Raw genomic sequence first — 21750 nt, 5'->3', positions numbered from 1 at the left:
TTTATTAAATTGAGTTCACGGATCTTTGAAATTTACGTCCATCCTTTAATGTTGTATGACTTCACAAAATTTCCTATTGACAGAAAATTTTGTCGAAATTTCCTATAGCCAGTAAATGTTAACAAAATTTCTTATAAAAAAAATACAAAATTCGTATAGGCAGAAAATTTCGACAAAATTTCCTATAGATAGAAAATTTCACAAATTTCTTATAAACAGAAAAAAAGGATAAAAATGTAAAAAATGTAAAAAATATTTCTTCTTTACATCAATGAATTAAGGTCAGATTAGCTAAATAAAACAAAAAAGGAGAAATTTTTAACAAAAGTTCTTACAAACACCAAACTTTGACAAATTTTCCTATAGACAGAAAATTTTGACAAAATTTTTTAGAAAACGTAAATTTGAACAACCGCTCCAATAAACAGAAAATTTTGACAAAATTTTCTTGTTACTTTTAAGCCGTGATATCTACATATCTGTCATCTTGCGTATATATTCCATATGCCAGTTAAAAACTTAACAGCTGAAAATTTTTCAGTTAAAGTTAACCGGAGAAAAGATATTTACATTTTTCTTTCTGTTAACTGGCAGTTAAAGCCTAACGCCATGAAAATGGCAGTTAATGTATGTATTATATATTTTGTAATGTCGTTCTGTCAAGATAAAATAAAAATGGAATATATATATATATATATATATATATATATATATATATATATATATATATATATATATATATATATATATATATATATATATATATATATATATATATATATATATATATATATATATATATATATATATATATATATATATATATATATATATATATATATATATATACATATATATATATATATATATATATATATATATATATGTATATATATATATATATATATATATATATATATATATATATATATATATATATATATATATATATATAAACCCATTCTTAAAAAATGTGATGATGAATTTTAGGTAGTTAACCAATTACATTAAATCTTCACTAAGGAATTCTACAATTAACATTTATTTAAGGAAATTTTATTTAATTCCCTTTATGTAATAAAACAATGGTTTTTGTTTAATTTTTTTATTAAATTGAGTTCACGGATCTTTGAAATTTACGTCCATCCTTTAATGTTGTATGACTTCACAAAATTTCCTATTGACAGAAAATTTTGCCGAAATTTCCTATAGTCAGTAATGTTAACAAAATTTCTTATAAAAAAAATTACAAAATTCCCTATAAACAGAAAATTTTGACAAAATTTCGTATAGGCAGAAAATTTCGACAGAATTTCCTATAGATAGAAAATTTCAAAAATTTCTTATAAACAGAAAAAAGGATAAAAATGTAAAAAATATTTCTTCTTTACATCAATGAATTAGGGTCAGATTAGCTAAATATAAAACAAAAAAGGAGAAAATTTTAACAACATTTCTAATAAACACCAAACCTTGACAAAATTTCCTATAGACAGAAAATTTTGACGAAATTTCCTATCGACAGAAAATTGTGACAAAATTTCCTATAGGCAGAAAATTGTGACAAAATTTCTTAGAAACCGTAAATTTGAACAACCGCTCCAATAAACAGAAAATTTTGACAAAATTTCTTAGGGTCTGTTCCAAATCTAAACTTTTTACTATGGTGAAATATCAATTTACTATGGGGAGAAAAAATTGCTAGTTTGGTGCACTAATTTCTTTAACAAATAAAACTGATTTTTATTTGTTTTGAGATAATCAAAATATGTAAATGTCATGAATTTTCTACAAATGTCAAATTTCTTACTAGCCCCTCGATTTAAGTCAAATTTTTACCAATGCTAGGCCTTTACGGTTTCGAACAGGTCCTTATAAACAGAAAATTAATAGAGAAATTTTGACAAAATTTCCTATAAACAAAAAATTTTAACAAAATTTCTTATAAACTGAAAAATTCGACAAAATTTCCTATAGGCAGAAAATTTTGCCTACATTCCCTATAGACACACTCAGAGAAGGTATATGATCACCCCAAACATGTTTCAAGAGCAAAATGTTATTTTTGTACGGTAAATATGGAACATGTTGATCGCAACCATCTTATTCTCTGGACAATTATGTATCTGATATGTGTGCCGAGAAAACAACATTTTGGCGACAAAAATGTTCCATGTTTACCGTATAAATATAAAATTTTGCTCTTGAAAGATGTTTGGGGTGATCGTATTCCTTCTCTGCGTGCAGATAATTTTAACAAAATTTCTTATAAACAGAACATTTTGGCAAACGTACCTATAGACAGACAATTTTGACAAAATTTTAGCGAAGTTTCCTACAGACAGAAAATGTTTACAACATTTTTGGATCAAAGAAACAAGTTTGAAATATAAGCTAAGAATTATTTTGAGGATGTTTAATCTTTGGTTTATTTTTTAGATTTGTTATTATATTGCAGCACGAAAATGAAAATTCGATAAATAGCCAAGATTTAAACCTTCAAAGGGAGCCACCGTGGTGCAATGGTTAGCATGCCCGCCTTGCATATACAAGGTCGTGGATTCGATTCCTGCTTCGACCGAACACCAAAAAGTTTTTCAGCGTTGGATTATTCCACCTCTGTAATGCTGGTAACATTTCTGAGGGTTTCAAAGCTTCTCTAAGTGGTTTCACTGCAATGTGGAACGCCGTTCGGACTCGGCCATAAAAGGAGGTCCCTTGTCATTGAGTGATAAGATAGAAGTTCACCATTGAGTGATAAGATAGAAGTTCACCATTGAGTGATAAGAGAGAAGTTCACCACTGTGGTATCACAATGAACTGAATAGTCTAAGTGAGCCTGATACATCGGGCTGCCACCTACCTAACCTATTTAGCCTTGGTAGCTACCTAATAAATATCTATATTTAAAAGAAGACGCATATTTGTCTCAGAATTAGTACTAAAGGTCAAGGTCTACATCTTGCCATCACTTAAAAAATACTGCATTTGGCTTTTAGGTATAGCCTCCTGGAAGAACAAATTTCGTTCGATCCTTGAGGACCAAAGTTTATCCGATCCAGCTGAAATGGGTTGTACAATGTCAGTATATGACACCTTACTACCATGCAAAAATTGGTCCACATCGGTTGCTAATTAGATATAGACTCGTCTATATATGTTAAACCGATCAAGAACAAAATTGGCTTTTTTAAGGATAATCTGGCTTTTTAATTAAAAATAGACTCCATATAGAGACTAAAATACAATTTAGTGCTTTTCTCTTTGCACAACCACTACCATGCTACCAGTATCATTATAACGATTTATGGGGTGATACACAAACGTTTTTTTTTTTTTTAAATTTTTTAAAATAATGAAAGCCGTTTTTAATACAAAAATAAACATCAATGCTCTTCACTATGGGGTTCTTGGTATCTCTTTTTCTTTGTTTTGTTTTTTTACAAAGCGTTAATTTGAAAAAATAAAAGCGATTTGTTTATTTGGTTCGCACTTGTATCTTATATGATTCGTATTTTGTATTATTAATGCCTTTCGAACATTATGTCATCATCACCAAAAACGCATGAGGACCAATGACAGCTACAAAACTCCTTAGAACTATAAATGAAGGGGGGTTAGTGAAAATATTTTGAAAGTGTTAAGACGCAAGGATAATCGAAAATTGAAAAACAATACTTTTGTTAGACATATAGATATTTGGACAGGATATCAAGGATAACGTGTGCCAGTTGTAAAGCTTCAACGTCTAATGGAGAAAGAAGCAAGAAAGAGAAAACCAAAAGACATTGGGATTTAGGTTCGTGATAAATCCTCAGTAAATCGCATTTTTGGCTTGTATTACGGTTTGAACTTTCACAAGAAGTTTAAAGTTTTTTTTTTCGCTTGCAAAGCATTGCGTTACTTTTACTGGCAAAAAAGGGGGAGAGCAAAAACCAATATCTTATAGTTTTCCTAGTCATATATGTATGCCAGTCTGCCAGTATGCATATATGGTGGTAGTATATTTTGACTTATAGCCAACATCAGTAGCATGCATACACACATTACATATTATTGACAAGTGGTATCGGATGGTGCATATCCAGCAGAAATGTTTCCGTGAGCAAATGGTCATATCCTTTGACATACTTAGGTTTTTGTTTACCAATAACTTCTGAAATCCGTTTTTTTTCTCTTTCGTCTGTAAGGCCACAACCTTTTCTATGGATTTCCTTAGAAGATTCCTTAGGAATGCCATTGATGCAGTTTTTATTTTATATATTTTTGTCTACAGTAAGATTTTTGTAATGCAGTGAAGCCTCTCAAAGTTGGAAGCTATGAAAAGCAAACACCTCTTAAAAGTGGACATGAGACATGAGACCTTTGATGTATAATCATAATAAAATTAACCTACCATGAGTGAACACCTACCAAGTACGGACAAAATTGTAGGTGTCCACGGTGCACTGAAAACAAATATTGACCTAATATGAATTATTGTACAACCTAAATTTCAGAACATGCAATTTACACAATATTAAGAACAAATTTCTTTAAAACAATGGAATTTGAATTAAAAGAAAATTTATAATTTTTGTTTTAAAGATTTTTTTTATTAAATTTAGGACACAAATATTGCAAATTTGCGTTTCTCCGTTAAAGTCGTATGTTTTTGAAAAAAGGAAAATTTTCCTTAAAGTAAAAAAAATATATTTGATTTAAAGTAATTGTCCTTAAATTAACTGAAATTTTGAATTTTTTGATTTAAGATAAGAACGCCTCAAATGTACGCTAAGACTTATTTTGAGAATTTTTCATTTTTGGATTGACGTTTTTTGGGATTAGTGAATAGCTTTATTAATATATGGCAAAAATATCCTAGATTTAAAGCTATTTTAAAGAAGCCGCATCTTTGGCTTGGAATCAATACCAAAATCCGTAAGAGTAGATCAAACTCTTTGGATCAAAATAAAATTTTTTAAAGTGTGGGTAGTTTAGGTTAGGTGGCAGCCCGATATATCAGTCTCACCAAAGATAGATTGAGAAGAAGATGCAGACTTGTCATAGCAAAACTGAAGCACCAGAGGACTCTGCCAACAAAATATCATAAAGTTTGCGTCGACGTGTCTCTCAAATGTACTGCCGTTTGCGTCGGAAAATATCATAACATTTGTGTTTTTCATAAATTTTTGAATAAAAACCCACAAAAGCAGTACCAAAACGATTGTAGAAAATTAAAATAAAACGTATGTGTATTTTAAAGCAAATATTCATTATGGTTTTATGTGAATATTGCCGTTTAAATTTATTCTTGGGCAGAGCTGCTTTGGAAAAAAATGACAAATAAAACAATTTTTTTCGCATAGCCCTCTACACCTTGACATTTGTCTTCTCTTGATAAGAGCACAATTCTCAATCTTGTTATACTCAATTATCTTTGGTCTCACTTAGACTATTCAGTCTATTCCATGTTAAGCACAATGACAAGGGACCTCCTTTTTATAGCCGAGTCCGAACGGCGTTCCACATTGCAGTGAAACCACTTAGAGAAGCTTTGAAACCCTTAGAATTGTCACCAGCATTACTGAGGTGGGATAACCCACCGCTGAAAAACTTTTTGGTGTTTGGTCGAAGCAGGAATCGAATCCACGACCTTGTATATGCAAGGCGGGCATGCTAACCATTGCACCACGGTGGCTCCCTTTGAAGGTTTAAATCTTGGCTATTTATCGAATTTTCATATACTAACAAATATACTAACAAATCTAAAAAATAAACCAAAGATTAAACATGCTCAAAATAAGTCTTAGCTTATATTTCAAACTTTATTTCTTTGATCCAAAAATGTTGTCAATATTTTCTGCCTATAGGAAACTTCGCCAAAATTTTGTCAAAATTTTCTGTTTATAAGAAATTTTGTTAAAATTTTCTGCACGCAGAGAAGGAATACGATCACCCCAAACATCTCTCAAGAGAAAAATGTTATTTTTATACGGTAAACATGGAACATTTTTGTCGCCAAAATGTTGTTTTCTCGGCATCAGATACATAATTGTCCAGAAAATAAGATGGTTGCGATCAACATTTTCCATGTTTACCTTCCAAAAACAACATTTTGGTATTGAAACATGTTTGGGGTGAACATATTCCTTCTCAGAGTGTGTCTATAGGTAATGCTGGCAAAATTTTCTGCCTATAGGAAATTTTGTCGAATTTTTCAGTTTATAAGAAATTTTATTAAAATTTTCTGTCTATAGGAAATTTTGTCAAAATGTTCTCTCTATTAATTTTCTGTTTATAAGGGCTTGTTCGAAACCGAAACTTTTTACTAGCATTGGTAAAAATGTGACTTAAATCAAATCGAGGGGCTAGTAAGAAATTTGACATTTGTAGAAAATTCTTGACATTTACGACATCACACGGCTTGGCATATTTTGATTATCTCAAAACAAATAAAAATCAGTTTTATTTATTAAAGAAATTAATGCAATTTTGTAATTTTTTTAATAAGAAACTTTGTTAACATTTACTGGCTATAGGAAATTTCGACAAAATTTTCTGTCAATAGGAAATTTTGTGAAGTCATACAACATTAAAAGATGGACGTAAATTTCAAAGATCCATTAACTCAATTTAATAAAAAAATTAAACAAAAACCATTGTTTTATTACATAAAGGGAATTAAATAAAATTTCCTTAAATAAATGTTAATTGTAGAATTCCTAAGTGAGGATTTAATTTAATTGTTCGGCCGAAACAGGAATCGAACCCACGACCTTGTGTATGCAAGGCGGGCATCTAACCATTGCACCGCGGTGGCTTCCAAAAAAGGGTGGGTATTCCCCTCACAACGTTTCGTAGCTTTTTATTCCCTCTTGATCCGGATGTATGTATGTGTGTGTTTTGTTTTATTGCAAAGAAATATTTATTACTTTACTTTTATTATTTATGTGCTTTTCTAATTTGCATTTTTTTCCTCTTTCTTTCAGTGCCAAGTAAACCACAAAATCTCACCGTCCTGGATGTTACAGCCACCAGCATTACCATGTCTTGGCATCCGCCTAAAAATCAAAATGGTGCTATTGCCGGCTATCATGTCTACCACATACACGAAAATCAAACGGGCGTGGAAATTGTTAAACGCAGTGCTGCCGATTCGGCCATACGTTTTGAGCTGCCAAAACTAAGTGAGTATAAGATTTTTGTAATAAATTTCCAAGAAATGTTTATAGCATTTTTAAAAAGGGTCATACACAAGAAAAAAAACCAATGCATTTCTATTATGAATAGAATTCAAAAAAAAAATTCCAAGACGAATCTATTAATTATGTTCTTTTACATAATAATTACGAAAAATGTGTTTTACACAAATATCAAAAAAAAAATATTTCAAGATATTTTTATCAATGCCCATATAAAAACTAAATAATTCATTTCTGAAATTAATTGTGTTTATAAAGTATGACAAATTTTCATAAATCGAAAAGTACAGCTATTCTCAGGTTATGTTAAGTTATTCATAATATTTATGTAATGTTTTATTATATGTAAATGTAATATTTACACCAGATTAATTATGTACCTTTACATATTATTTACGGAAAGCGTCATATATCAAATGAAATTTTATATAACTCTTTTCAAATACTTTGTCGAATTTGCATGAAGGGAGGGGTAGTGAAAATATGTTTAAAGTGTTAAGACACAAGGATAATTTAAAACCGAAAATAATACTTTTGTTAGATACGTAGATATTTTGAAACATTGCTATAAATATCACGTTGTACTTATTAGCCTTATAGCCCATTCACATTAGGCTCGAAATCTACTAAAAGTAGATTTGAAATCCCTTATTTATAAGGCAAATGACTGTTGAAATCTACTTAACCCTTTCACTACCGAAATAAAACTAATATTAGATACATAAATGTTTCTTCTGTTTTTACTTGTACTGACAGCATGTAGAGCAAAAATTGTAATTTTGAGGACCTACCTCAATTACTTCAAGAGCTATATGAAATTGTTCTGTACTCTTGATTCTTGAATTGTGACTAATTGGCCTATAATTTCTATATAAAAATTAATTTTAGTGCTCACCAATATGGAAAATATTTATAGCTTATTTATAGTAAAGCCTCTACTTTAGAATAACATCGAGAAATAAATCGAAACTAAGTGGAAAAGTAGAGTTTGGCGTCGTTTTCGAATGTTCTCCTATGTAGACATCGGTAGTCAAAGGGTTAAAGTGGATTTTGAATGTGTAATGTATATGAGGTTTTAGACATTTTTTTTCAAATAGGCTATCGCAACATTGCACATTGGACCAAATGACCGAAATCTCACGCATAAAATTAATTTTTGAATTTGTGAAAATTAAACATTTGGTGCTACGAAAAAGTTGACAACACATTACCACAAAAAAATCCAAAATGGTAAAACAATACGGTAACCCGTTCGGCCTTTTCAGACCGACGAACTCTTTGTTATTGATTTTTTTTCTTGAATTCATAGTTTCGCAAGGTGGTTCAGAGATTTTGCTGATAAAAAAGATTTTTAAAATTATAAACTTAATTTGAAATGTAAAATTTAAGTCAAGGTATGTACTTTTAGTAAAAATTAACAACGATTGTAAATATTGTTTGGTTATTTAAGAAAAATATGTGACAAAAAGCATATTTTTTCTTTGCCTAATTTTATGTATGTCCCATGTTGTCTGGAGTAGAACTTACTAACTTGGAACGGATTGGTAAAGTTCTATAATGCGTTAGAAAGGTTGAGATGTTGTCTTTCTTGCAAAAATAAATTTGTCTGCTAATAAGTGCTAATGCCATTATAGTTATGGTGTTACAAATATGGGTGTCTTACTGTATTACCGATTCGTCGACACAGGCTCCGTTACAAAATTTGCTAAATCATAAAGCTTATATTTAGGTTAGGTTAGGTGGCAGCCCGATGTATCAGGCTCACTTAGACTATTCAGTCCATTGTGATACAACATTGGTGAATTTCTCTCTTATCACTGAGTGCTGCCCGATTCCATGTTAAGCTCAATGACAAGGGACCTCCTTTTTAAAGCCGAGTCCGAACCGCGTTCCACTTTGCAGTGAAACCACTTAGAGAAACTTTGAAACCCTCAGAAATGTCACCAGCATTACTGAGGTGGGATAAACCACCGCTGAAAACACTTTTTGTTGTTCGGTCGTAGCGGGAATCGAACCCACGACCTTGTGTATACTAGGCGGGCATGGTAACCATTGCACCACGGTGGCTCCCCTAATATTTAAATATAGACTTACATATAGCAGAGTGTCAAGGTAGTGACAAGTACAGAAGTAATATTATCACTTCAAACCTGTTGCCAGAACAAAATGTTATTTTTGGACTGGGAACGCAAAAATGTTTTTTTTCTACAAACACTACAGGGTTGGCAAAATCTGGACATTTTTTAACGAATATGTTCCCATTTGTACATATTGTTACAGAAATATGGTATTTCAAATTTTAGCTAAAATGAGAGTGTAAGAGATTGAATTGAACTAAATTTGAATTGAACTAAAATTGCTGAAATCTTATACACTCTAAGGTAGTGATCAAGATGGAGTAACAGTGTGCATCAGTTGTAATCTAGATTTTCAGTTTCCAATGTTACTACATATTGATATATTTAATTTGGTGTGTATGATTAAAGTGGTTGAGATACATCCTCCATTAGAAAGTGGGCGTGGCAGTGGGCGGATCGGTCCGAAATGTTGATCATACTTTATTTTCATCCCCATTGGTATATGTACAATATTTCAGAGCTCTAGGGGCTTCCTTTGGGTTGAAATAAGCCCTTCATTTGAAAGTGGGCGTGGCAGTGGGCAGATCGGTCCAAAATTTGTATCATACTTTATTCTCATCCCCAGTAACACATGTACAAAATTTCTCTAGGCGCTTCCTTTCGGTTGAAGTATACCCTTCATTTGAAAGTGGGCGTGGCAGTGGGCGGATCGGTCCAAAATTTTGATTATACTTTATTCGCATCTTCAGTGGTAAATGTACAAAATTTCAGAGCTCTAGGTGCTTCCGTTGATTTAATGCTTCAAAAACCTTTCATTTGGCCCACTGTGCAATGGCACTAAACCTATATGAGCCATACCTTGGGCCGGATTCGCGAAGATATAGTGGTCCAACAAATTTAATTTCGAACTGACGGAGAGCGCTATCGGTATGGCGATTTTCTGATGGAAAACTCATTCGCTTATAAATTTCGTTTTAATCAAATGATTCATGGACAATCTTTTGTTACATTTTTTAATAATTTTTATTTAAATCATAATAAGTAAAAAATTATTTATCAAAAACCAATGCCCATATATTGGACCACTAGACTAGACGTATGTATATAAAAAATACATACATATATTAAACTTTTATTAAAATCACCTAAATATTTATGAACGTGATCTCCGTTTTCTTTTCGCTGCTGTCGCTTGGCTTAAAACAATAGGCGAGTTGAGGATTTTTCCAACCACCGACAAATACCAATACTCATTCATTGATGGCTGTGGTATCCTTGTTGTTATCCCCTTTCACATTTCATTACATTCACATTAAACGTTATTAATTCTGGCCAAAGTATTTTTACTGTCATTGGCCATTGTGGCCAATCGTTGTCAAAAAGCAAAAGTCCAATACAATGTGAAAGCTTTTTGCTGTTTATACCAACAAATGCTTAATAATAGACAACAATGGCAGCGGACTTCATTATTTCGCCATGTCCTGGGCAAACAAAACGAGAATATGGAAAATACTTGGGAGGGCGGGAGAGAGAGACAAAATCGGGAAATATTTTTAAATAAAACAGTGGTTCATAGTGAATGTTGGGGGAAGTTTATACATTGGATTTACTCATTAAGAATAAGTCGGGACTACATAATGTCTACGGGAAAAGAATCAACCTCAGGACGAGGTAAATTTACACGCTAATTTGGACTCATTCTAAAGGATTCGTCCTGGGACAACTTAGTAGGACTACCCGATAGTCTGATCCTCATGAACCAGTCTGGGACAAAGTTTGAAGAACAACTTTTAGAGTATTTCAGTAAATGTGTAGATCCAATAAGATATCAATGTCAAGTAAATATAGAAATCAATAAATTATATGAAAATTTCAAGATTGCCACAAACTAGATCACAAATACATTATATGTTGTGAAGAAGGTTTCTTTATCCGCACTCTAAGTGCTACAGGCAAGCGACTTAAGGATCTTGTTTCTACCGAGGAACTTATCACAAATTGCACGTCTTGAAAAGGCTTTCGTATGTAACCCCTAACATTTTGAGATACTTTGTAGTCGGAATTATCTCGCCGTCGACTCTGACATGTAATGAATAGTGTGGCTGAGGATTTGCTGTCGGATATGAAATATCTGGTAAAATCCCTGCGACCTTTAATTGTACAGTCGTACGCAAATGTACACAGGATGTAGAGGTCAAATAAGTAGAACTTGAACAGTGCCGGAGATATCTCGCCACCTTTGGCAACTCCCTGCTTCACTCCACGGGGTCTCGACTTTTAGTCCCTAAACTTGGCACTTAATATAATTGTATAAAGGATTAGAGCGGACCCGAATCCACATCCGGCGAGTTGAAGCCGCAGCAAGTGACTTAGAGTGCCACCGCTTGTACTTCAGAGCAGATCCTTTACAATTTTTTGTAAAGCAGATCCTTTACGAATGCCTTCGATAGGTCAAGCAACGCGAGGTCCTGTGACACGGCTTGAGCTGCTTGAATCACTTCTTCTTGGCTTGGCTTTTGGAAAATTGTCCACATGCCTGGGGAGGAGTAATGCCTCAAGTATCTTGGCTGCTAGCAAGAGAACGGAGATCGGTGTGAACGAATCACTCTTGCTCGAGTTTTTGCCTATCTTCATTAGTGGACTAACCCTAACCATATTTCAGACATCAGATATAATGAGCGATTCCAAATAAAAATTGAGGAGTCTGGTCAAGTACTCAACTCCTAGTATTCCTAGATGTTTCAGCATTACCATAGAAATTCTGCAAGGCCCCAGCGCCTTGGGTGATTTTTGCACTGTTGATGACATTGGTAACATCGGCTGGGATAAATTGTGGTGAGTCGCAGGTTTGGCTGAACCACGGATGCCGCAAATGGCTCTGCTTTTCGCTCTATCACTCTCGGGATGCTCAATAAACTGTCGGATGAAAAACCTCGCGCATCGAAAAACCTGGCGACGTGACGGATCAGTCACCGTCACGTCGCCCAAGGTGAGTGAGATCCCATCATACCTTGGATCTTACTGTTGACTACATTTTACCTACCTGTGCCAGTGCCTACATTACATTGCTTCAGATGCTCCGCTTATGATCGTCGACGATCTTACTAATCTCAAGATTCAGTTCCCTGATTCAGCAGACAAACGTTATTAACGCCGTCGTGTATCACTCTCGTCTACGAGTCCCTCCGCTTCGCTGGGAAGTTGGGTCTGACCTAGGCAATTCGACCGGCGTGTATCAATTACATTTTTAATTGGTAAATTTTTCAAATTCAATTAAGTTTTAATTGAAAAATATTTGTGATCTGTTTTTCTGTGTATCAGCTGTGAGAGGTACGTCAGTGACAACTGCCATAAATTTCCCGTTTACATGAATGAAGCTTTTCGTAAATATTATGTAAAAGTTCACATTTTTTATGTCTCGGAAGGAATATATTTCTTTCATATTATGTATACATTCGTAGCTGTTGAGTATTTTTTTTTTTAATGTATAAAAATTGTTCATACAATTTATGATTCCATCATAGGAAATTGTTTGTGAACACTACACATTCATGAAATAAATAAATTTTTGTTTAGTTTTTGTGTGTCACGGTTCATTGATGACAGTGAAACTCCCACATAGCCACACTGTCACATTGGCTTACATCCTGTCTGTTGTTGTCTCACATAATTTCCAATTGGAGACATACTTTTTACGCCGAACAGGATCATAGAACCACACAGCTAGCCACTACACCATTACGCTACCACCACCACCACCACAATTCATGTTTTGTGTTCGTGGCTTTAAATGTGGGGGATTTCATTTTAAAGAATTTTTGCATTTTTAAATTCACTGGTGACTGCTTGAAATAACATCAGGGGTAACAGCGTTAACAAGGATAATAGCAACCAGGCAAAATGAATGCATAAACGAACATGCCATCGTGGCTCCCGTTATGGTCACTGGTCCTGTCAACCAGCTATAAGCTCAATAGTCATTGAGGATTGAAAATAAATGGCAATGTTGTTGAAGGTGAAATGCTGTTACCATTTATGGCTATCTGGCACATGCCATACTGCCATATCGTTACCATGGATGCTTCCATACTAGTAATTATTAAATATGAAAATTTAATGTTAATTAATACTCTTAGCTGATTAACATACGCAAAAGAGTTGTGTGTATTTTTTTTTAATTTTGCAAAAATAAATGTGTATATATAAAATATAATTCAAGTAAACAGAATCACCACAAGTGATAATTATAAAATCAAATTTGATCCTTGTTAAGCAATGTAGAACAAACAAGAAAATCGTGTTAAAAATAAATTCATCCCACACCATTTTGGGCTAAGGATATCAGAACCTTGCCAAGTATGATATGCAACAAAGTAAAGCTCTATGTCTTTGTTTTTATTTTTTTTTTCTAATTTTATTGTTCAAATGCAAAAACTGTCGGAAATAACATCAACATTTTAAACTAAAGATGTTTCCAATATATATCAGCCACCCTTTTCTGTCGATATATACTTAAATCTCCCTGTATTTAACCAATTTTTGGTAGAATTAGGAGTTTTCTACAGATATTAAAACTTTAATTTTTTTTCTGAAGCTCTCAATCTTTCCTCTGTTTCGATGGGTCTTGTTATGGGTTGGAGTTACAAAAACGGCTCAAAACATATTTAGATATTTATATAATTTTTTTTAAATCTTTTTGTTATAAAAGAAATCTTTATTAATAAATTTTATATTTTTTTCTGTACTTTCAGAACCATTCACCGAATATCGAATTAAAGTTAATGCTTTTACCACCAAAAATGAGGGTGACACCTCCGATACTATCATTCAACGCACAGATGTTGGAGCACCTAGTGCTCCAATTATTGTAAACTTAACTTGCCATTCACAAGATTCATTAACTATACGCTGGAAGCGTCCATTGGAATTTTATAATAATATTGATTTCTATATAATTAAGACAAAAATCGTCGGCCAGGATTCACATCGTGATGTTCGAATTAATTCATCGGCCAAGGAATTGGAGACTGCGGTAAGTGGACAAATTAAATATTTATTTATAGATATGTATATTAAAAGGCAATGGTACAAACTCGTTAATTTACTGACTAATAGGCTCCGATGACAAACTGCCAATGTCACATAGGAAAATTTTAAATATTATCCTTAACATTTTGTTCTAAAAGATTTAACTATCTTTTTTGTAAATTTTTCTAAGCTGTAAAAACTTCATCTATTTTATATTATTGTCTTTAAATTTGTTGTCTTTTTGCATCTTGACTAACAGGTTGGCTGCTAAGTCCCCGGTCTAAAAAAGAAAAAAACCTTTTTTGTCAAAATTCGTTATTATTATTCAACATAGTTCCCTTCAAGAGCGATACAACAATTATAACGACCTTCCAATTTGTTGATACCATTTTGGTAGTACTCCTTCGGTTTTGCCTCAAAATAGGCCTAAGTTTCGGCGATCACCTCTTCATTGCAGCCAAATTTTTTCCCTGTGAGCATCCTTTTGAGGTCTGAGAACAAGAAAAAGTCGCTGGGGGCCAGATCTGTAGAATACGGTGGGTGGGGAAGCAATTCGAAGCCCAATTCATGAATTTTTGTTCATCGTTCTCAATGACTCAATGGCACGGTGCGTTGTCTTGGTGGATTTCGAATTTCAAAAGCTCCAATAACGCCATATAATAGTCACTGTTGATGGTTTTTCCCTTCTCAAGATAATCGATAAAAATTATTTCATGCGCATCCCAAAAAAGAGAGGCATTACTTTGCCAGCGGACTTTTGAGTCTTTCCCCGCTTCGGAGACGGTTCACCGGTCGCTGTCCACTCAGCCGACTGTCGATTGGACTCAGGAGTGTAGTGATGGAGCCATGTTTCATCCATTGCCACATATCGACGGAAAAACTCGGGTGTATTACGAGTTAACAGCTGCAAACACCGCTCAGAATCATCAACACGTTGTTGTTTTTGGTCAAATGTGAGCTCTGGCGCGGCACCCATTTTGCACAGAGCTTCCGCATATCCAAATATTGATGAATGATATGACCAACACGTTCCTTTGATATCTTTAAGGCCTCTGCTATCTCGATCAACTTCATTTTAAAGGGTGATACGGTCAAAATTTGGTCAATATAAACTTGACGTATTTCTTTCTGAACACCCCTCATTTTGAAGGTGTATGTGTGTAGAATGTTGCTCCTATTTTGATTTTGGAATTCACTCTTCAGTTGTCAAAATGCCGTCCAAGCAAGAAGAGCAGCGTATCAAAATTTTGCTCGCGCATCGCGAAAATCCGAGCTACTCGCACGCAAAGCTGGCAAAATCGCTAAAAGTTGTCAAATCAACCGTTACAAATGTAATTAAAGTGTTTGGGGAATGTTTGTCGACAGCCAGGAAGTCTGGATCGGGGGGAAATCGAAAACCGGAAGCCGCTGAGACGACAAAGAGAGTTGCCGGTAGTTTCAAGCGAAACCCTAACCTCTCTCTCCGAGATGCCGCAACCGTGCATCGAGCCAAAAAACGAGCCGGACTATCGACTTACAAGAAGGTAGTGACTCCAAATCGCGATGATAAACAAAATACGACGGCCAAAGCGCGATCCCGGAGGCTGTACACGACGATGCTGACGAAGTTTGACTGCGTAGTAATGGACGACGAAACCTACGTCAAAGCCGACTACAAGCAGCTTCCGGGACAGGAGTTTTATTCGGCAAAAGGAAGGGGAAAGGTAGCAGATATTTTCAAGCACATAAAACTGTCAAAGTTCGCAAAGAAATATCTGGTTTGGCAAGCCATCTGTACCTGTGGCTTGAAAAGCAGCATTTTCATAGCTTCCGGGACTGTCAACCAAGAAATTTTCGTGAAAGAGTGTTTGAATAAACGTCTGCTACCTTTCCTGAAGAAACACGGTTGTTCCGTACTGTTTTGGCCGGATTTGGCATCTTGCCATTACGGTAAAAAGGCCATGGAGTGGTACGCCGCCAACAACGTGCAGGTGGTTCCCAAGGACAAGAATCCTCCCAACACGCCAGAGCTCCGCCCAATTGAGAAATACTGGGCTATTGTCAAGCGGAACCTAAAGAAGACCAAAAAAACTGCTAAGGACGAGCAGCAGTTCAAGGCAAACTGGCTTTCTGCGGCGAAGAAGGTGGACAAGGTGGCTGTACAAAATCTGATGGCAGGTGTCAAGCGTGAGGCCCGGCAAGTCGGATTTGGAAAAGCGAAAGCCTAACTGAATATTTTTCCTGAATTTTATACTAATTGAACTTGAAAAAGAAATTTAATTTGATTTTTTAAATAAACGATTTCAACGATTTCCACGCGTTTTTCCTTGACCAAATTTTGACCGTATCACCCTTTACGGTCATTCTAAATCATTTTGTGGATTTTTTTATGTTTTCGTCGGTAACCACCTCTTTCAGGCGTCCACTGCGTTCACCGTCCTCCGTACTCATTTCACCACGCTTGAGTTTTTTATACCAATCAATTATTGTTGATTTCCCTGGGGCAGAGTCCGGAAACTCATTATCAAGCCAAGTTTTTGCCCTTCAGAAAACAGTATTTTATCAAACCACGAAATTCCAGTTTTTCCATTTTTTTCACAATAACAAAAGTTGATTCACAAAGGACGCTCTATCTCAAAAACTAATTGACTTACAGACGTCAAATTTTGACACGAATCATTTGAAGGTTGGTACTACATAAAAATAATATGCATTTAATACTAGCGACGCCATCTGTGTGTCAGACCCGGGACTTATCAGCCAACCTGTTACAAAGCAAAAAATCGTTCAAATATAAGACATGTTTTTCAACACTTTATTTCAAAGACGTTTTTACTTGAAACATAGCATAATTTCTACTGGAAGTCATGTCTAAATTTGGAAAATAAAGTTGTCGTTACCTCGTTTTTAAAGGACTTTGATAGCACATGAAGAAAAAAAACTGAAAAAGCGAACAATTAGAATTTTCTTCCTAGAAGTAAGTACACAAAACCCCAATTTAAAAGAGAATTGTGTCTTAAAAGTATCCTTAGTTGTATTCTCCGCTTTTTTGGCTCGGAATCAATACCAAATTTTTTAAAGTAAAAACAAAATCTTTGGAACCGGGTATGGTTTTTTAGTATGTCTTTGCGAGCCACCGTGCTCCTACCATGACCATTTTCGCACATTATTTGCATCGTATTTTATTCACTTCTTGTCTACTCTTATCATTCGTTTCAAAAATGATTCGATGTGACTTCGTTTTAGCAAGAACTGGTAGCCAATTATTTTAGGCTTCTATCTTATCAATGAGTGCTACCCGATCCTATGTTAACCCTTAAATGCGCGCTGTATCTTTTAAGATACATCCCGAAAAAATCCTACGTCTTAAAGTTCTGACCAAATTCTACGAAATCAAGTTTGTTGAATTTAAAACATCGTAACGCTGTTTTAAAAAATGTATTTTCCGAAAAATCTATAATACTTCCTCCCTAAACTAAGACTCATTTTATTAGATTTTTCATTTCATTAGATTTTTTAACTCGTTTAGTTGAGACACCGATCATTTTCGTACACAATTTTTTTCTGATTCGATCGCTAAATTAATTATTTAATTGAAATTGCTTCGATCACAAAAATAATAGTATCAATCATAGAATTATTTGGAAATTACAAATATTCTCGATTAAAAAATTAATTGATTTCTTCGCCACTTTTTAAAAATTTGAATTTAAAAATGTAATTGATTTTTGCCGCAAAATTCAATAGATTTTTAATTGAGATAAATCTTTATTGTATTAATATATACTTGTTAGTAATTATTTCACATTTGAAGGAAATAATTTTCGATTTATTGTTTTTATGAATTTTCCGATTATAATTTCAATTGGATTTTTCTCGGATTTCAATTAAATATTTCCGAACAAAATTTTCATTTATATTTTTAATTTGGAAATATTTGTTTTAAATTTAATTTTCCGAATTTATTTTTTCCCCAAATGAAGTGAAAATGTCATCTTTCCAACGTGTGACGTAATATGATTGGTAACCAGCGTTGCCAATTTAGCTTTTTTCCCGCTAGATTTGGCTTTTTTTGAAGACGTTTAGCGGGGAAAAAATGCATTTAGCTTTTAGCTTTTTTTCTGGCTTTTTTTTTCTATTTTCGACATGTTCATATTGAAATATGGATAAATCTTCGTTTTTACCTAAGTCTTGCTGCCGGAATAAGGTCTTCCACATGTTTCAAAGCTCAATTGAAACATTAATAATTATTCCAGCCGTTATGCAGGCATTTTTGCAGCAAATACACCTTGTTGTAAAGTTTTTTCCTCGTGTTCATAAAAGTTATCGTAAACTTTAAGGCTAGGGTCAATTCTAAAAAATTCTTAAAATTAATGAAATAGTCTTTCAATTTGTGGAGTTTTTGTATTTTGACCACAAACCAAAATAGCGTTCAAAAATAGAAGAGGTTTTTCAACATTTCATTTTAAAAACGTATACATAGAATAATTTGCACTGTGATAGAAAAAGCTGAAAGAACGAATAAATTCAAATTTGACTCGGAATCAATACCAAAATCTTTGGTAGGATCAAAACAAATCTGCTATTTATTAATGGAATGGATTTAGATTTACGAAAATTGGACAACAATAGGTTTGTATGGGACATTTTCGAATAAAAGTTATTCAGTATAAACTTGCAAGACAGTTAACATATAATGGGTTTTATTCTCTTGGGTAAAATTAGGAGAAGGGTAAACGTTCACGAATTTATCATTAATTCAGTTAAAACGAAATATATTGATATTTTCTAATGCAGTTTTATGTGGCATTGTGCAATATATAGCACATTGGGCTTGTTGATGATTAGCAAGCTGACAATTGCAAGTTTACTGGGAAAAATGTTCTTACTAGGAAATATAAACGAAGGACTTCCAGTAAAAATTTGTGATAGTAATCAAAATGTATCGAGTACGCCAGCAGAGCTAATATGACTTAGATTTTCTTATAGTCTCACAGAAATGGAACTAAATTAATACAATTAAAATAATATGCATTTTAAGTGAAATAAAGGCTTTAAGATTGTTAAATTTCATTAAAAAATGTGACTTTTGATACAAAAAAATTTAGCTTTTTTTCTAGCTATTTTTTTTTAATTTTTCAGTTTTTTTTTTTTGGCTAGTTTTTTGGACAAATCTAGCGGTTTTTGGTGAAACAATTCTGGCAACGCTGTTGGTAACACTGGAGATACACTACTCCAACGACATCTATTGACCACATGCGAAATGAATTGGGTAAAGCGTTTGTTTCTAATTGCTCATAAAAATTGTCGACATTATCCAAATAGTTCCATTTTTTGTTAGACCTTCTAAGATAATTAATTTTTGTGAAGTAAATCAGTACACTTTGTAGGCAAAGTTTAATTCTGAATATTTGATACGGCTCTAGTATGGCTAATAAAAATTCAAAAAACAATCCTTCAAAAACATCATCATCAATAAACTCAATTAGTTTTCCTAAAAAAAAAGTGTTCGCAAACCCAAAAGAAATAAAAAAACGATACTAGTCAGCAGTTTTCTAAATGAGAAAAGTCAGTGTAAACACATTCATTATTTATGCAAGTTGCAGTGAAAATAATACCAAATTGAATAGTCCATTTCATAGCTAAAGTCTACAATAAAAAAAAATTACGCTTTGACTCAAAAGCCATTGTACTGACTCATGCAAAAAAGGCAACAGTTTCAAACATCGGTCATTACATTTCCCCCATATATGGACCGCCTCTCATACGGATGCGAGAATTCGTCCACGCAATATTTAACCTCAAGCAGTTTTCTTTTGATAGACGAATTTTTGGCTTTCTCTCTCTCCATCTCTCTCCGTTTTTACTCCAGAGAATAGGAAATGCAAAGTTTCATATTTGTAATATTAGCAAACTAAAAACTGAAATCTCTACACAAAAACTAAGTATATCTAAAGATAACTATGTGCAAATGCACATCCATCCGTAGTATCCGCAATGTAAAACTTTGTTTATATTTCTATATTGGAATTTAGTTGGAGTAACATTTTCATATTTTTCCACTTGCGTTTTATTCTCCACATTGTTATCGTTGCTTTGCTTGTTGTTGACTAACAAAAAGTTTTTAGATATTAAAAAAATCTAATTTTTGCCAAAAGCAAAAATGAGCCAAAAACGTTGACAACAAAATTAAACTCTTTTTTTTTTTTTTGCCTATATTCCATACGACCACTGAAGCGAAATATCTAACAGACACTTGGGTATGAATTGATGAGTTACACGCAAAAAAATAATTCTTTCCTCCCAAACGAAATTTTAGACAAACAAAGTTCGTTTCTCATTTGCTTTTCGCTGTAAGGAAGTGTATTTGGAAGAAAAGTATATACTTTTTGTGATAAACGTTTATTCTTTTCCAGGGTGTAAAAACAATTTCATAAAGACTAGCTCAAAAAAAAAAACATTATTTTCTTGCTAATTGCATTGTCCCTCACATCTTTCTCACATCCACGAGGATTTTTAGTTCTTAACACCTTTTCCTGTAATACCAACAATGTAGAAGAAATTATACGATTTTATAAATTTTTGTTTACCTTTCGCCTGGACGGAGAATCGAACCGCGGACCATGCACATTGTAAGCCAACACACTAACCACTGAGCTATGTACCTGTTATGGTCATCAATAGATAAATATCCATATAAGTTATATTTATATAGCATAGCTTGCGGCGCCCACGAACCGAATAAACAAAGTTTATTTAACAGAAACAAACATTTAGTTTGGCACCGTGGAGCAGTGGTAGCTACGTCCGACTCTCATGCCAAGGGTCGTGGGTTCGATCCCTGCTTCGGCCAAAGTTTTTTTTTTGCTTTTGTTTTTTTTTTTTACATATATTCCAGATATATTCGGAAGATTCCGAAAAAATGTTCAACATTACATTGTACTATATTAAATTTTGAACTGTAAAATGTGTCTTATTAAAGACCTAAAGTCAGAAAAGAACAGTGTTTGATATAAACGAAATGGACTGTGTTGTTATTTCAAAAATAACTTTTTTTATTGAAAAAATAAAAATTTTGTAACAAACGAATTTTTTTGGTGATAAAAGTTTAAAATTTTCGAAGCAATTCAAAAAACTCTAACAAAAGAAAAACGTTTTCGGTACACGTTTTCCAAACGTTTTTTTTCTTTGCGTGTAGATTTGTGGAAAATAACTATCTTTTTCCATAAAGAATAGAGTGATCAAAACCAGTGGATGAAAACCGGTGCATCGATTGTCGGTTTTGATGAAATCATATTTTGAGTGGACCAATGGAACCGGTGTTTTCAAGACCTCGGTTTTTGCATTTTCAATTTAAAATTGCAAATTTAATACTAAATGTAGGCAAATTAATTTAATGAAAGGCAATGGAAATATATCCAAGTAGGTGCAACGTACATATGAATATAAAAAAAATTATATCTACCTTTTAACTGTATGTT

The 21750-nt window shown here is 33.3% G+C and overlaps 1 protein-coding gene across 4 annotated transcripts in view; it reads left to right on the top strand.

Moving 5' to 3' along the window:
• The window catches only part of Ptp99A (Protein tyrosine phosphatase 99A), an 873279-nt gene that overhangs the window by 778509 nt on the left and 73020 nt on the right, over positions 1-21750 (top strand). For all 4 annotated transcript variants that reach the window (XM_075294575.1, XM_075294572.1, XM_075294571.1 and 1 more), the window contains 2 exons: positions 6972-7169; positions 14014-14294. In XM_075294575.1, the coding sequence (XP_075150690.1) occupies positions 6972-7169; positions 14014-14294 (479 nt within the window). The remainder of the gene's footprint in view (positions 1-6971; positions 7170-14013; positions 14295-21750) is intronic.

This window comes from Haematobia irritans, chromosome 1, assembly GCF_050003625.1.
Source record: "Haematobia irritans isolate KBUSLIRL chromosome 1, ASM5000362v1, whole genome shotgun sequence".
Taxonomy (NCBI): domain Eukaryota; kingdom Metazoa; phylum Arthropoda; class Insecta; order Diptera; family Muscidae; genus Haematobia; species Haematobia irritans.
Note: the sequence above shows the minus strand (reverse complement) of the source record. Positions and strands in the feature narration are given on the sequence as shown.